At 45.5% G+C, this 16,850-nt stretch overlaps 2 protein-coding genes across 2 annotated transcripts; both read right to left on the bottom strand.

Annotated features, from left to right (window-relative positions):
- Positions 1 to 614: 614 nt before the first annotated feature.
- LOC149862485 (olfactory receptor 6X1-like) lies at positions 615 to 1,538 on the bottom strand. Its single transcript, XM_090053936.1, has one exon. The coding sequence runs from the start codon at positions 1,536 to 1,538 to the stop codon at positions 615 to 617; it is 924 nt and encodes a 307-aa protein (XP_089910062.1).
- A 12,518-nt stretch (positions 1,539 to 14,056) lies between these two features.
- Positions 14,057 to 14,989, bottom strand: LOC149862484 (olfactory receptor 6X1-like). Its single transcript, XM_090053143.1, has one exon. It carries the CDS (start codon positions 14,987 to 14,989, stop codon positions 14,057 to 14,059), a length of 933 nt encoding a protein of 310 aa, XP_089909269.1.
- Positions 14,990 to 16,850: the final 1,861 nt, after the last annotated feature.

Below are 16,850 nucleotides of genomic sequence, written 5' to 3'. Positions count from 1 at the left end.
TTCAAGGGCCTTGTATTCAGACTCAGGAGTGTAGCATAGCATCAAAAACAAACCTTCTGAATCACTGCCTTACAAAGCCACTCTCTTCCCCACTGCTTCTGAGTGCAGTGAAAACCCATATCTATTTGAATCAATGGCAAGGACTTCATTGTCTTGTATGGGGACTTCTTCTCAGGATCTGAAAGCAGAAAGAGTACTTAAGTGACTGACTTTTTGAAAACCAGTGGAGGATAAGCCCCTATCTCTGATCTTTGCATTTGAAAATCTGCCCTCCACCTTGGCTTTGCCTTGATTATAAAAATGGCAAGTTTTTATATATAGCTTTTTCAAAATATAATACTACCTTGACATAATGGTGTAGTGGAGGGAAGTGTCAGGTAGCTTTTATTACAGTGCAGCTACCCTCTACCCTCAAACAAAACTGAGATAAAGTGAAACCACCTTCTTTTCCCTCATTCGATTTTTTATACCAATACAGTCACTTCACTATAAAAATACATCTCTTATTTTGCATCAAAGCCTTGGCCTCGGCCCACAATTTGCTCAGGGCAAACCCAGGACTTGAGTTCAGTTATTGCACCTTTGAGGGACTGTGGACATCCTGAAATAGGCTCTTACTTGCTCACAGCTTTCCTCAAGGCAGCCTTCACCTCCTTGTTCCTTATGGTGTATATGAATGGGCTCAGTAAGGGGGTCAGGAGTGTGTTCAGGACTGATACCACCTTGTTGAGACTAAAGGAGGAGTGAGCTGTGGGCTTCAGGTACATGAAGACAACAGCTCCGTAGAGGATGGAGACCACGGTGAAGTGGGAGGCGCAGGTGGAGAAGGCCTTCTGGCGCCTACCAGCAGAGGGGATGCGCACAATGGTAGTGATGATATAGAAATAGGATACCACTGTGAAGAGCAGGGTGCTGGGGATGATGGTGATGGAGCCCAGGAAACCCAGCAATTCAATGTTGCGTGTGTCTGCACAAGCCAGCTTCAGGATTGGTCCAATGTCGCAGTAGAAGTGGTTGATGACATTTCTGGCACAGAATGGGACCTGTAGGAGCAGTACTGCCTGGGAAAAGATGACCACAAAACCCAGTGTCCATGCTCCCATGACCAGCAGGGAGCAGATCTGATGGGTCATAATGGAAGTGTAGTGCAGCGGCTTGCAGATTGCGATGTAGCGGTCAAAGGACATGACAGTCAGGATCAGAAACTCAGTGATGCCCAGGAAGAAATGGAAGAAGGACTGGACCAGGCAGCAGTAGAGGCAGATGGAGGTTCTGGCCACCAGGAAGGTCTCCAGCATCTTCGGGACGACGGTGGTGGTGTACCAGATCTCCAGAAAGGAGAGATTGCTCAGGAAAAAGTACATGGGAGTTTGCAGCTGCTGGTCAGTTCTCACAATAGCAATGATAAGGCCATTCCCTGCCAGTGTGAGGATGTATATGAAGAGGATAAAAACAAATAGGACCTTGTGCCACATCCGCAGATTTGGGAAGCCCAGCAGGATGAACTCGGTCACAGATGTTCTATTCTCCTTATCCATCCTTCTGAGAAGTAGAGAAGAGGTGTTTAGAGATTGATTTTGCCTACTGTGATAGCCTCAAAGTTTGAGATGAGGTTAAACAGACATTTTACTGGGATGGTTTAGTCAGGAATGGTTTTGCCTTCATTAGGGGGTTAGATTAGATGACCTTGTACGGTCCCTTCCAGCCCTATTTCCCTATGATTCTATGACACTTCACTAGAATTTAGTGTATTTTCAGGATTGTTGATCGTTTTTGTGACAATCAGGTTCTTCAGTGATGGAAGCCAGGCTATTACTCAGATAGATTTTACAGGATCTTAAATCTATGGAAGTCTTATCTGTTAATTGACCCAGATGTTTCCAATACAAGAACAAACCTTTTTGAAATAAATCATACAAAGATAGGGCTGGAAGTGACTGCTAAACCTTACATACTGCAAGGTCCTGAGCAAGTTAGGAACATTCCTATTTGAAGCACTCCAGATAAATGTTTGTCTAACCTGCACTTAAAAAACTCCCATAGAGATTGTTTCTATAATCTTTTCAGATAACATTTAACAGTGCTTAACCATGTTCACAATCAGGACATTCTTCCAAATATGTAACACTCAACTCCTTTAATGCAACTGAAACACACTTCTTCTTGCTACATCCTTTGTAAATGTAATTAAATCAAGTCATTTTATTGACTGGTCAATGAAATTGTGGTCCAATTTCCATTGACTTGGATGGCAACAGAGTTAGGGGCAAATTTTCCAAAATGTCACTTCAGGGACACTGGTACATGACCCTATTTGTCTATCCAGTCCCTGTACACTCCATGCATTTTGGATAGATGAAGAAATAAATTCATTGTGCAATATTTCTGTGAAGTTCAAAAAGAGAATAATTAAGATTTAGTAACATTTTCCACAACATTTTCAACTGATTGTACGCAGTCACTCCATTAATTACCTCTGCTTGTGTTTTAAAATGTAGTAGTGAATTTGTGATGCTGTATAGTGAGGGCCATACATAGACCAGTAAAAACAAACAATCAGTCAAACAAACAAACAAAACCAAAACCAAAACCAAGCCCAAAAAACCAGACAGAGAAACAGAAGCAAGCAGTGAATGGGTTTCCTTTCATTGTTGAAGATCTGGGATGACAGAGACTTCATTTCTTGAATAAGTTACTGGTCACTGGTAGGGGTATTACAATTTATTTTGTAGCAAATTAAATACTATTTTTTCCGGTTTTATCAATCTATTTATCCGTGTATCTATCACTTTATCCATTAATCCACCCACTTCTGTATCCCCATCACTGCAGCAGCTGGCTTTTTTTCTGTCTGAAGTGAAACCCCAGTGCAATAGGTGTTTCAGGCAAATAATAGATAGATACTAAAAAATGCTCACTTGTAGGGTTCTGGATGAAAAATATAAGGGCGCGCGCGCGCGCGCGCGCGTGTGTGTGTGTATAAATTTAGAAAAGTTACTGCAATGATTTCTGATATCCTTCAGTTGCATTCCTGCTCCCATGTGCTTGGAAATATATACATAAACCATTGCAGTAACTTTCCTAAATTTAAGTAGCTGTAATTTAATAAACTGTGTTAGTCAAAGGCAATTGTTCAGCAGGTTCTGGTAAAACAAAAAAGACTTTCTAAGCTATGATGCTTTCAGCATAATATTTATCCTTTGTGAACTGTATTAAGTAGAAAATCTTTTTTTTGTGAAAGACCTGAAAGGTACCACTGCCTCTTCTTCAACTCCTCAGGGATGGTTCATGGAAGAACACAAAGACAAATCAGTTGTTCTGCTCAGACAGTGGTGTGTTGTACCATTCATAAGTAAACTGGCATGGAAGTTAAGAGATGCCTAACATACCTTGTTGAAGGCTGAAGGCTCTGCAGTCAAGAGAAATGGTCTGGTTTACTTCAGAAGGCTTCAGAATGAGTCCCAAACATTTTTTCCTTGCCTAGAAATAATTATTGTAGGGTTATCCTGAAGGTCTGAAAGACTCGGTCTCTAAGGGAATTACCCATACTATTACCAGGGGAAAGAGCGAGTCAAACACACCAGCACTCTACTAAACATCTTTAAGTCAGTCCACTCTTTTTAATTGCTTACATGTATACAGATCTCAATTAATGGTGAATTCCATCCTACAGATTATAACACATGGTTCTTATTTCAAAGCAAGTTAACGCAGACCACTGTTTACTCTGCAGGGCTGCATGCATCACCATTGAGGTTAATTTTAAAAAATCTGGCTTCATTTTAGCACCTAAAATCTCCTGATCATTCAGGATCCTATTGCTCTAGAAAGCACACAAATTTTTCTTCTTAGGACCTTGACACTTAAGTCCACTTCTTCTAACTGGACTGAAAGTTTATGCAGACTCAATGTCGAAACTCCTTATTTAAAACCTGGACACTTTCTTTTCTCTCTTCAAACAGAATAGCATTCATTAACTGTCACAGAAGTGATCTTGTTGTGTTTGGTTCAGTTTCAGAGAATAAAAATTGTGTGACAGATGCTAATTTAACTTTGCTAAATGGCAATATGTCCTGGCAAATTGAAAACATAAAGAGTTACTAAGATACTGGAGGAACAGGAATAAAGGTGACAAGAGGTAAAGCATTGCCAGACCTGGTACTGGCCAAAGGGGTTGATCTAGTCGGTGTCCTAAGAATCAACAGAAAGCTGGGTGATGGTGACCATGGGCTGATCACCTTTACTAGTCATTGCATAGCTGGCAAGTCACTCAGCAATACAGAATTCCTCAACTTCAGGAAACCTGATTTTCACAAGCTCAGGAGTCTCGTTGAGGACCTAAGAGACCATGGCTCAACAGGAAGAGTAGTCCAAGAGGAGTGGTTGCTCCACAAGGGAGTGATCCTGACAGTACAAGGGATGGCCATCCCATCTTGGAGGAAGGGTATCAAAAGGGCACAGCAACCGCCTTGGCTCAGCAGGGAACTTGAGGACCTCCTACACCTCAAAAGAGAGACTTACAAAGGCTGGAAGGCTGGAAGCACCACCAAGAAGAAGTACTCAGCACTGGTCCATGCAGGGAGTGGATCAGCAAAGCCAAGGCTGCAACCGTACTCCATCTGGCTTCACATATCAAGGATAACAAAAAGTTTTTTTTCAGTTATGTATGGGGTTGGAAAAAAATCAAGGGTAACATTGGACCCCTGCTGAACCAAATGGAACAGCTGATATCTGACACCCAGGAAAAGGTCAATCTGGTTAATGGGTACTTTGCATCAGTCTTTCATCAGTCCAATGGGATTGCCCTGCCTAGTAAGACACAGGATGGCCAGAGTGAGGGCGTATATATACCCAGCATCGGTGTTGATCTAGTACAGGATCACCTCGAAAAGCTGGAAACCTTCAAGTCAGCTGGTCCTGACAGATTACACCCTGGAGTACTCAAGGAGCTGGCAGGTTTCATAGTCCAACCATTGACAAAAATATTTGAAAACCCATGGCACTCAGGTGAAGTGCCTGAAGACTGGAAGAAGGCCAATGTGGTCTGCATCTTCAAGAAAGGGTGGAAAGTAGATTCTGGGAATTACAGGCCAATCAGATTGACATCAATCCCTGGCAAGATAATGGAGATAATTATCAAGGAGACCCTTCTGGATAAGCTGGCTGAGGGCAACATCCTGAGGGATAGCCAGCAGGGGTTTGTTGTGAGTAAGTCTTGCCTGACCAATCTCATCTCCCCCTATGACCAGGTGAAATATCACCTGGACAAGGGAGAAGAGACTGACGTCATGTATTTGGACTTTAAAAAAACCTTTGATCTAGTGTCCCATGACCTCCTCATGGAAAAACTGGTCAACTTGTGGCCTCGGCTACACCGCAGTCCAATGGCTGGGAAAGTGGCTCTGAGGTCGGACCCAGAGAGTCGTGGTTGATGGTAATTGAATCATCATGGTGCTCCATGACCAGTGGTGTCCCCCAAGGCTCTGTGCTTGGATCGGTTCTTTTTAACATCTTTATAAACAATGTGGACATTGGTGTTAGAATCACACTGGTTAAATTTGCTGATGACACTAAACTTTGGGGCATACCTGAAGCGTCCACACCTGAAGACAGGCTAGTGATCCAGGCTGACTTGGATAAACTTAGTAAGTGGGCAGATAGAAACCTGATAACATTCAATACCAATAAATATAAGGTACTCCACCCGGGGGAAAAACCCTGCAGCATACTTGTCGGCTCGGCAGCATTATGCTTGCTAGCACCACTGCTGAAAGAGACTTGGGGCTCAGCGGGGGACCTGCTGGCTGCCTATAAGTACATAAAGGGTGTGTATCAGGATCTGGGAGAATGTCTTTTCACCATAGCACCCCAAGGGAAAACAAGGACCAATGGTCATAAACTCCTCCAAGACTGTTTTAGTCTGGAGATAAGAAAACATTTCTTTACTGTCTGAGCCCCAAAGACCTGGAATTGACTCCCTCCAGAAGTGGTGCAGCCCCTACTCTGGACTCTTTCAAGAAATGCTTTGATGCTTATCTTGCTGGGGTCCTTTGACCCTAGCTGACTTCCTGCCCCTGGGGCAGGGGGTTGGACTTGATGAGTTTTGAGGTCCCTTCCAGCCATAACCTCTGTGAAATCTATGAAATTTGTGAAGTCTGGAACAGCAAGCATTCATTATACTTTTTTCTACAGGTGTCATTTGACATGTTCAGTTTATCCAGTTAGGTGCAATAGCTAAGAATCCTGGACAGTCTGTGAAGATGTCCTATAAAACCTCAGAATGCACATTCACTATTATATGGGATGGATTTTGCAGGTTTCAGGACAAGCCCTTGAATTTATTCATGTGCTATAGAGCTGGGTCGGAGAAGCTTCAGTGGCAGGGAGCCTAGGGGGACAGCCTGCCAGGCCAGGACTGCTCCCCGCCTGATCAACATGCTGTGGAGGGACTGGCTAGGGAACACGGTGGCTTCAGTGCAGGGCTAGCCAGCAGGCAGTATTTACAAGCATCTTCAGGATAGTATTTACAATTATGGTCCTGCTGAAGAATAAATTAGTTTACTCCAGCCTAAAAGGGGAGGACATGTAGATGCACAATCTTTACTGCACAGTTAATTAATCAATTGAGCAGTAAATGTCTTGTGTAGACATACCCAGTTAAAAGAAATGGTGCCATAGTAATAAAAAAAGTTATGAGCATAGCTCAGAATAATAGACATTAAAAAAACCCTGGAAAAGCCAGCATCTTTTCAATGGAAAATCCATGAGGGTCATTGCAGAATAAAATACCTATCTATCATCCTATTCCATTCTGTTAGATATTCAGATATTTGTCTGCAGGTGTTGTCCACAATTTCAGCTGGGAGAAGGTTTTCTGCGGAGGGGGTTGGGGGGGACCTGTATACGACTTTTAGAGTTTTCTTTCCTTCCCCACAAAGCAAAAGACCCACATTGTAGAACACCCCTTATGCAGAGGGTGTGAACCTGGGTCTTTACAACTTCCTAGAGCAGCATCCCAGGCACCAGTCCACGTATGGTGCTGTTCAGTGGTACAGCTGCAGCCTAACTGTAATTTTAAATAAAGGGAATGCTTTCACCAACATTACTGGGCAGCTGTTCCATTGGAAAAGGAAACTCTGATAAACAGGAATGTCCCTGAGACACAGGGACTTCTTGGACCAGTATAGATCAGGGCTGTGCCTAAGGCAGTATGTAAGCCATTGCCTTTAGAGTCACCAACTGGGGACTGAATGGCCCAACCCAAGAGGAAGCAGAACCGGCCTGGGGCAGAAGTCTGTTGCTCCTTTTTATCTTTGGCTGCACCTAGCTGGGCAGGGAACTATGCAAAGTGGTTGTGTAAGCACTCAGGGTAAAAGCCAGCCTCCTCTCCTAGGCACAACAGGCACGGTGCCAGAGGACTGGAAAAGGGCCAATGTGGTTCCCATTTTCAAAAAAGGGAGGAAGGAGGACCCAGGAAACTATAGGCCAGTCAGTCTTACCTTGGTCCTGGGTAAGCTTTTTGAGAGAATTATTCTGGCGCATGTCTGCAAGGGTCCAGTAGGGGAGATTATGCTTAGGGGCAACCAACATGGGTTCATTAGAGGCAGGTCCTGTCAGACCAACCTGGTAGCCTTCTATAACCAAATCACCACATCCTTAGATGCAGGTGTCGGGGTGGATATAGTATTTCTGGATTTTCGGAAGACCTTCAACACTGTCCCTCATCCCATTCTCATTAAAAAACTGGGAGACTGGGCTGTCGACACCTACACAGGCAAATGGGTCACTAGTTGGCTGGAGGGCCACACCCAGAGAGTGGTGGTGGACCAGTCATTTTCAGACTGGAGGGATGTGGGCAGTGGGGTTCTGCAGGGCTCGGTCCTTGGGCCTGCACTGTTCAACATCTTCATCAGCGACTTGGACGATGGGGTAAAAAGCACCCTGTTCAAATTCGCAGACATCACTAAGATGTGGGGAGAAGTGGGTATGCTAGAAGGGAGGAATAGGCTGCAATTGGACCTAGACAGGTTACAGGGGTGGGCGGATGAGAAGAGGATGGGTTTCAACACAGACAAGTGCAAGGTGATGCTTCTGGGGAGGAAGAACCAGCAGCGTACCTACAGGCTGGGGAACTCCCTTCTCATCAGTGCAGAGGCAGAAAAGGATCTTGGAGTCATTATTGCTGCCAAAATGAACATGGGCCAGCAGTGTGGGGATTCAAACAGGAAGGCCAACCGCACCTTGTCATGCATCCACAGATGCATCTCAAGTAGATCCAAGAAGGTGATCCTCCCCTCTATGCAGCACTGGTCAGGCCGCAACTGGAGTACTGCATCCAGTTCTGGGTGCTGCACTTCAAGAGGGATGTGGACAACATGGAGAGGGTCCAGAGGAGGCCACTCACATGATTGGGGGCAGCAAGGCAGGAACTATGAGAAGAGGCTACGGGACCTGAACCTGTTCAACTCCACAAAAGAAGGCTGAGGGGGGATCTAGTGGCCATTTGCAAACCAGTCAGGGGGGACCAGCAGGCATTGGGGGTCCCTGTTCCCCCAAACGCTACCCAGGATGACAAGAAATAATGGCCACCAGCTGGCAGAGGGTAGATTCAGACTAGACATCAGGAGGCACTACTTCACTGTCAGGACGGCTAGGATTTGGAACCAACTTCCAAGGAAGTGGTGTTGGCTCCTACTACATGGGTCTTTATGAGGAGGCTGGATGAACACCTTCCCGGTGTCATTTGTGTGACGGGCCAGTAGGGGGCACTCCACATGTGGTGGCAGCTTACGTTACCCCCAGGCTAGCGAGTGTGCTCCAGGAAGGGGGTCAGCCGGACGCGAGGCACCTAGTGAGGCACTTGGAGCCTAGAAGGTGGTCGGGCGCAGTGAGATGGGTGGCTAAAAGCAGGAGCACCCCCTACTGGCCCACCACAGTTTGACCCCCGTACTCTTTCCTGCTGTGGCAGGGTTTCGGTCTCGATGATCTGCTCAGGTGCCTTCCAACACTACCAACAAGGAAACTAGGTAAATTGGTGATATTCAGGAGTAGTGGGATAATAAATCAGTGAGAAGTCTACAGCGTCAGAAATGATTGTGTCTTCTCCATGGGCTGCAGTTGGCAGTGCAACTGGTCCAGTCTGGTGCTGTGGTAAGGAAGCCTGGGGAGACTGACGATATCCTGTAAAGCCTCCTGGTTCACACTCACTGAGTACTTAATGCACTGGGTGTAGCAGGCTCCCGGGAAAGGCCTGGTGTGGGTTGGACATATTGACCCTGAAGATGGTTGCCCCAATTATACAGAAACACTGAAAGGCAGAATCTCCATCACCACGGACAATTCCATCAGCACCGTGTACCTGCAACTCAGCCGCCTGTCACCTGGAGACACATCCATGTATTACTGTGCACCAGGCACAGTGGGCAGGATGTCATTCACAGCCACACAAAAACTCTTGGTCTGCAGCCAGTGCAGACACAGCTGTGCTTCCACTTCAGCCCTGCCAGACCATTTCTGCAGCAAGGCCACCGAAGGGCAGTGCGGGATTGTGTTCCCTTCTCTACTCCTCAGAATCTGAAAATATATTCCCAGCCCCACTCCTCCTCTGTTTTACACATGGAGGGAGCGAGGCTTTTACAGCAATACTACTGTGACCTAGCAAAGCCCAGAATAGAGTCAGAGGTTTCAATGGACCTGTGCAGTAGGTGGGTAACCTCCTGCTTATGCTCAACAGCTGCGTGTACCCCATGGTTGGGGTTTATAGAAGTGAAAACCTGTAAGGGCCACAAATCACACTGATTTTATAGAGGCGGGACTTGATTCAGAGGTGTAAATGGCAATTGGTTTCTGCCAGTATGCCCCAAGGCTGCTGTTTGAAGATGGACAGCTAATCAGTCAAGAGTCTTTGGACAGGAAATTAATCAAATCGGTGCTTTGTTGTCTCACTGCCTGGAAGGGAGTCCCTTGCCTCTGGCCCCTGTCTACAGAGTTGTCTGCACTTGTCATTCATTCCTGATGTAACTGAAAGGAAATGAAATTTGTCTCCTCACTCTAGTGCTCCCCATCTGTGCGTGTGTCACACTAGAGAGTGAAAAATATGCCAACTGAAGCCCTCTGGCCCCAGACTTGATACATCCAGGAGACAGAATACATGCTGCTGTTTGAAGTCCTTGGGGATTTGGGAGAGTCCTCACTAGTCTCCTGCCTGCTGTGACTCCTGGGTTGCAATGCTTTCAGTAACCAGCCTCCTGGCTCAACTTCATGTTTGTGATCAAAGCTCCGAAAGATTTATTGTCTTTTAGAGCAGTAGCTATGGGTCTGCACAGAAGTCCCTTCAGCTCAGCAAAACTTTCCCGATAGTGGTAATGACACACCATATTCATGGGCAACCCCGAAGTTACTACAACAGCGTATCTCTCACAACCCTTACATTTATAACCAAGATGCCCCACTCCAAGCCAACTCTTATCTTGCTCTGTAGAGATGGCCCTTTTAACTTGTCTCTTTGCTGAGTCCAAACACCTGCAGCTTGCAGCTCATTCCTTGCCAAGTGCAGCACCCCACTTCCAAGATCAAGCATCTAGACCTCACGCCCTGCTAAGTTTGGGCTTCCCCAGCTCATTCCCTGTTGATTTTGAGTCTCTTTAGCTCAGTTCAGCTCACACCTGCTGAGTTCAGCTCAATTCTTGTTATCACTTCTTTACTAGCAAGTTCTCACCTTTTACTCCTTAACTTGTTTAACTGCTGTTTCTGACTTTGAACTACTGTTTATGCTCACTGTACCTTTCATCAGTCTGCCAACAGTCAGTAAGCCTCTTTTCTCTCAAATCCCTTTGCGCTGTCTTCGCCTAACCATGGTTTAGCATTATTAAGGCCTACAGTAACTGAAACTCCTACACGTACCAAATGAGGAAGGGGCTTAGGCCTGTCTGCTGACAAGGGAGTGGGGACAAATCAGGGCTTACATCTTCTCACCCAGAAGCTGAAGATAAAGGAGGCCTGGGGAGCGTCAACACTTGGTTCTCCCCAGTACACCTCTATTCTGCAGAGCTGGCTGGTCTTGACCATACTCCCCCAACCCCTACAACGCCCCTGCTAGCTCTGGGTCAGCTCCTAGAAATCCCAGCATTCACCCTCCCCAGGAAAGAAGGGAGAAATCCTTTGTGGGGCAACTCTCTCTGCTATACACTGGGCTGAGCCCAATTTTCTCTTTATTCACCAGAGTCACACATAAACAGCCATGATACAGTCATGTTGGCCCCTGTCTTCAGTTCAGCATTTGGCCTGCTGGCTTGGCAGTCCTCATGTACAGGTGATTAGACATCTGAAGCAGTGGACACTCTTCTTGACTTTCTTCTTAATAGTTTATCTTTGATAGATATCATGTGTCCTATGGTAGGCCTGTGTCAAGGTAGCCAGTGAGCCTTTGCCTTCAGAGTCACCAGCTAAATCAGTGAGAAGAAGTCTGCAGTGTCAGAAACGATTGTGTCTTCTCCACAGGGGTGCAGTCAGCCGTGGAACTGGTTCATTCTGAAGCCATGGTGAAGAAGCCTGGGGAGACTGTGAGGATATCCTGTAAAGCCTCTGGGTTCACACTCACTAGTACCTACATGCACTGGGTCCAGCAGGCTCCAAGGAAAGGCCCAGTGTGTGTTGGAGATGCTGACCCAACAAATGGTAACACCAGTTATGCAGAAATACTGAAAGGCAGAATCGCCATCACCACCAGCAATTCCATCAGCACCGTGTACCTGCAACTCAGCCGCCTGTCACCCGGAGACACTGCCATGTATTACTGTGCTACAGGCACAGTGGGCAGGATGTTATTCACAGCCGTGCAAGAACTCTTGGAGTGTAGTCAGTCACAGTCACAGTCACAGTCACAGTGCAGTCACAGCTGTGCTTCCACTTCAGCCCTGCCAGACCATTTCTGCAGCAGGGCCACCCAGGGGCAATATGGGATTTTGTTCTCTTCTCTACTCAGAATCTAATAATATATTCCCAGCCCCTCTCCTCTGTCTGGCACATGCTGGGTGCGAGGCTTTTGCAGGTGCAAGGCTTTTACAGGAATAATGCTGTGATCTATCCAAAACAAGAATACACCTACAAGTTGCAGTGTTCCTGCCCAGTATGTATGTAACCTCATGCTTATGCTCAATAGCTTTGTTTACCCCACAGTAGGGATTTAGAGAGGTGAAAAATGTGGGTAAGTGCCAAAGATGACACTTATGTTGGTAGTGGGGGAGAGGTGAGAATTGTCCTTCAAATATTTAAATGGATTGACTATTGGATTCTGCCAATACACCCCAAGACCTCTGATCGAAGCTGGACCGCTAGACAGTGAAGAGTTGTTGGTCTGGAAAATAACTGAAGAGGAATGTCTACTGTGTGGTCCCAAGTCTGGTGCCTCCCAAGTCTGGAGGGGAACCAGATCCCTGAGGGGGGTAGGGGGAGGGGTCCCCCAGAGGCCAAGAGCCTCCCCCTTGGCCCTGGACCCTGCCCACAGAGTTGTTTCCACATTTCATCCAATTCTTAATTAATTGCAAACATGCTAGGAATTTCAGCAAGAGGAACTGGTCTGGCCACTCTAGTGCTGCCCATCTGGGCATGTGTCATCCTAGAGAGCAGAAAATATGTCCACTGCTTCCCTCTGACCTCAAGCTCAATACATCCAGCACACCAAAAACATGATGTTGTTTGAGGTGTTCAGGGATTTGGGAGGTTTCCCCACCAACCACCCCCCTGCTGTTGCTCTTGGTGTTCAGGCTGCTTGGAGGCCCTTTGCAGTGTCTTAACTAAGACATAGCATAACTATGGCCTAGCATAACTTAAACTCCTACACATGCCAAATGCAAAACCGGGTTAGCCCTGACTGCTGAGAAGGAAATGGGTACAAAACAGGGCTTAGGCCTTTTTCCTGAGCAGCTGGAGGTGAAGGAGGGCTGAGGGGAGTCAAATCTTAGTGATGCTCAGAGCACGTCTGGTACAGAGCTGGCTGTGCCGTCAACAATTATTCACTATAACAGTTACCCACTGCACTTGGGCAGAACAGGTTTCCCTTGCTTTATGTGAATTCTGTATGTGCGAATTTGCTTTTATGCAATGACCCTTTTTATACCAAAACATTCTTATGTGAGGTAATTTCACCGTTATGCGATCTCTGTGGTGGAAACCCGCAGTCAAGTGCTTTGTGCAGTGCATTGTGGGAGTGACAAGCACCAAAATATAGTCTCCTGTGTGGATCTGTGCTCCTTGCTCATTGTCTGCAACACTGTTTCTGTCATTGCCATCCCCATTATGATCCCATGGCTGCAAAGACTCCTGGCAGTGGGGATGGGGGGATCTTCTTCATCCCCTTTCTCCCTCCCCCTCCTTCCCCACAAGCCTTTGTTGTGGTGGGGGAAGCCCTTCAATGCTCCTGTCCAGCTACAGGACTCAGGCAGTGCAGTGCTGCACCATATAGTGCATCTTGGGAGGCAAGTCAAACGGTGCTTCTCCCACTCCTGGGGAACCCCCCTGTTCCATGCACTCTATTTGGTTGCTAGTCCTCTGAACATCACTATATGAGGACTTTTAGTATCTTGGGCAAAGGAATACAAGAGTGAATGGAGATGCAATGGGAGAGTATAACCACCCCTATGAGTGAAACGGCTCTTGATAGAAGCTCAGATTTGTAGAATAGAGGTGTTTACATTAGGGACTTCTACCAGCGCATGTAGACTCTCCAGGGATTCCACTACCCCATATCCCTTGCCAACATATCCATACTGCCTATGGTCCCTGAAACAAAGCAACTCCAGGTATGTAGAGAAAAGCATCAGTTGGCAATAATTTATGATTGCTGTCCCTCTGCAGAGAGTGTGGACTCTTGTCTGCTATGAACAGCTTGGAGACATCTTGGTCCCCTTGATATGTATCTAGTGGAAATTCCATGCATCCCAATGGAGGTAGACAGTCTATTACCATGCGCATAAGGTGTCACACCCCTTATGCACCTCAGACAGTGGCAGCCTTGGAAACCACTATTTTTCATGCCAGAAAAACTCTCATGGCTCACCTACATCCTTTTTCTGCTCAGTACATTTCTGAAGGCCTCTTTCACTTCCTTGTTCCTTATTGTGTAAATGAAAGGATTCAGAAGAGGGGTCAAGACTGTGTTTAGCACAGACACCATCTTGTTGAAACCCAAGGAGGAATGAACATTGGGCCTCAGGTACATGAAAAGAACAGCCCCGTACAGTATAGAGACCACAGTCAGATGGGATGCACAGGTAGAGAAGGCCTTTCGGCGCCCTACAGAAGAAGGGATGGCTAGGATGGTGGCAATGATATAGATGTAAGACACTACAGTGAAAATCAAGGAGCAGAGGATGACCGTGATGGCAGCAAGAAACCCTAGCAGCTCAATGAGGTGCGTATCTGTGCAGGCTATTTTTAAGATTGGTCCGATGTCACAGTAGAAATGGTTGATGATGTTGGAGTCACAGAAGGACAGCTGGAGGACCAGAATAGTTGGGAACAAGATGGCCATGAAACCACCAAACCAAGCCCCAAGGGCCAACTGGAAACAGACCCTGTTGGTCATGAGGGTGGCATACTGTAGGGGCTTGCATATGGCTAAATAACGGTCAAAGGACATCACTGTTAGGATTAAAAACTCTGTGCTGCCCAGGAAGAAGTAGAAAAATGCCTGGACCAGGCAGCAGTAGACACAGATTTTTGTCTTCGTGACCACAAAGGTCTCTAGCATTTTGGGCACCACAGTCGTGGTGTACCAGATCTCCAGGAAGGAGAGGTTGCTCAGGAAGTAGTACATGGGTGTGTGAAGCTTGTGGTTGGCTCTCACAATAAAAACAATGAGGCCATTACCTAGGATGGTTAGGATGTACACGAGCAGAACAACTGAGAAGAACACAATGTGCAGACCTTGAAGCACTGGAAAGCCCAGAAGGATGAATTCAGTCAACACTGTGTTATTCTTCATGACCATGGCTTCTCTCTTCCCTCCCACATTGGAGCTACAGGAAGAGCAAGAGTGACAAAAGATTAGCTTGTACCTTATAAATCCAGAGTCAGAAAAAAGATTAGGGTCTTATCACAGGAGCTTTTCATTCAGTCCCAGCTATCTATCCATCCATACATCCTGGATGGACCAACAGGTGTCTGGATAAATATATATTTATCTAGACAGAGACATGGGAAGACAAAGATTTAGGACTTTAATACATGAAAAAATCAGCAAAAAAAGCTCAATGTTTCCATTACAGTATTCATTTATTAATGTGTCTTTTCCTTGTTAGCTAAATAGATAAGGGAATAGTTACTCAGCTATTTTCTGTACCTCTGGATACATGAATGAACAGATATGCATAACCACTCCTGTAGAAAACCCACTTTTTGAGAATTCTTTTATTTATATCATATCCCTATATCCCTATCCAATCTATTTACCTGCCTACTTATCAATCATGCCACCAAAGGTCAGGCTTTACTACCTCTATATTCAATGGATTTTAAGTGTTGTTAATGTTTGGGGGAGGGAAGGCAGACAATTAGGTGCTATGGTGATTAGAGTTATATTAGTCTCCAGACTGATCTGATTGGGTCTTAAATCTATGAGGTTTTATCAGTTATAGGAACCTTTTATTTCTTCTAAAAGATAATTCCTTGAATAAAACCATACTATCATAATAAAATGGGGTTTGAAGGAACCTTGGAAGGTCATCTAGTCCAATGTCCAGCTCAAGCCAGGATCATCTCTTCCTAAACAATCCCAGAAAAGTCTCTGTCTAACCGGAATTAAAATTTCCATAAAGAGGGATTTTATAACCTCTCTATTTGTTTTACATAGTGCTTAACCATTTAGGATGTTCTTCCTAATATCTAGTATAACTCTCCCTTCATGCAGCTGGAAGCCATTACTTCTTGCCTAGTCTTCTAATTATTTGAGGATAATAAAATCATCTCATTGATGGGTAAATGGAACAGGAGTCAAACTTCCAGTGAAAGAGAGTTGGGAACAAACTGGATAGATTTCTGACTCCCACCTTAGGCATAATGGTATATCAGGCACACAGAAAACAAATAAAAAAAAATTAAAAAAAAATCCCAAAGAGTAGCACCCTACCTAGACTCCTGGCAGCCCCAGGTAATGTTTTAGTATCAGGCCACTCTTTGACAGAGATAATGATAATAATAATAATTAAAATTACCATTTTCAGGCCCCCTTTTTGTCCGGGCCCCAGGCAGCTGCCCGGTTCACCCATGCCTGTGTCCAGCCCTGCCAAAGAGCCAACTAGAGACAGATCTCTTGTATTACGATGGGGATCTATCATAGTAGTTTCCCATGGTCTACAAAAGCAAGGCAAGTACTTTCCACTCAGCAAACCCCCTAGGTAAGATGGATGTGTGTTTTGTACTCATCACTGAAGTTGCAAAAAGCAAAACAGTCGGCTTATAACACAGGAACAGTGATCCCATTTTTAAATTGTACGGGAAGCAGGGGAACATGTTTGCCAGTTAATGCAAAACCATAAGCAAACCAGCATCTGATTTTTTTGTAACTTCCAGTTGCTTATTATCACACTGGTATCGAAACACTTATAAATCATCAGTCTGTGTATTTTGTTTGCTGTGTCTCACCACAGTAACAAGACAATGTTTAACCTGCCCCCACAGTTCCTAAGAATATGCATCATTTTACTCACCACAGTTTGGAAACATGCAGCCTCACTTTTGAGATGTTCAGGGGTAGAAAACTGGTCCTTAAGCAACTGGTAAATGACCCCTGGAATTGGTCAAGGTGGCCACAGAATCCAGAGCCTTCCAAAATTGTAAGTCCTACTTCTTTT

The sequence above is a fragment of the Crocodylus siamensis genome, chromosome 6 (assembly GCF_052110815.1).
Source record: "Crocodylus siamensis isolate JL-2025a chromosome 6, ASM5211081v1, whole genome shotgun sequence".
Taxonomy (NCBI): Eukaryota; Metazoa; Chordata; order Crocodylia; family Crocodylidae; genus Crocodylus; species Crocodylus siamensis.
The sequence above is the reverse complement of the archived record's forward strand: the minus strand, read 5'-3'. Positions and strand labels throughout refer to the sequence as shown.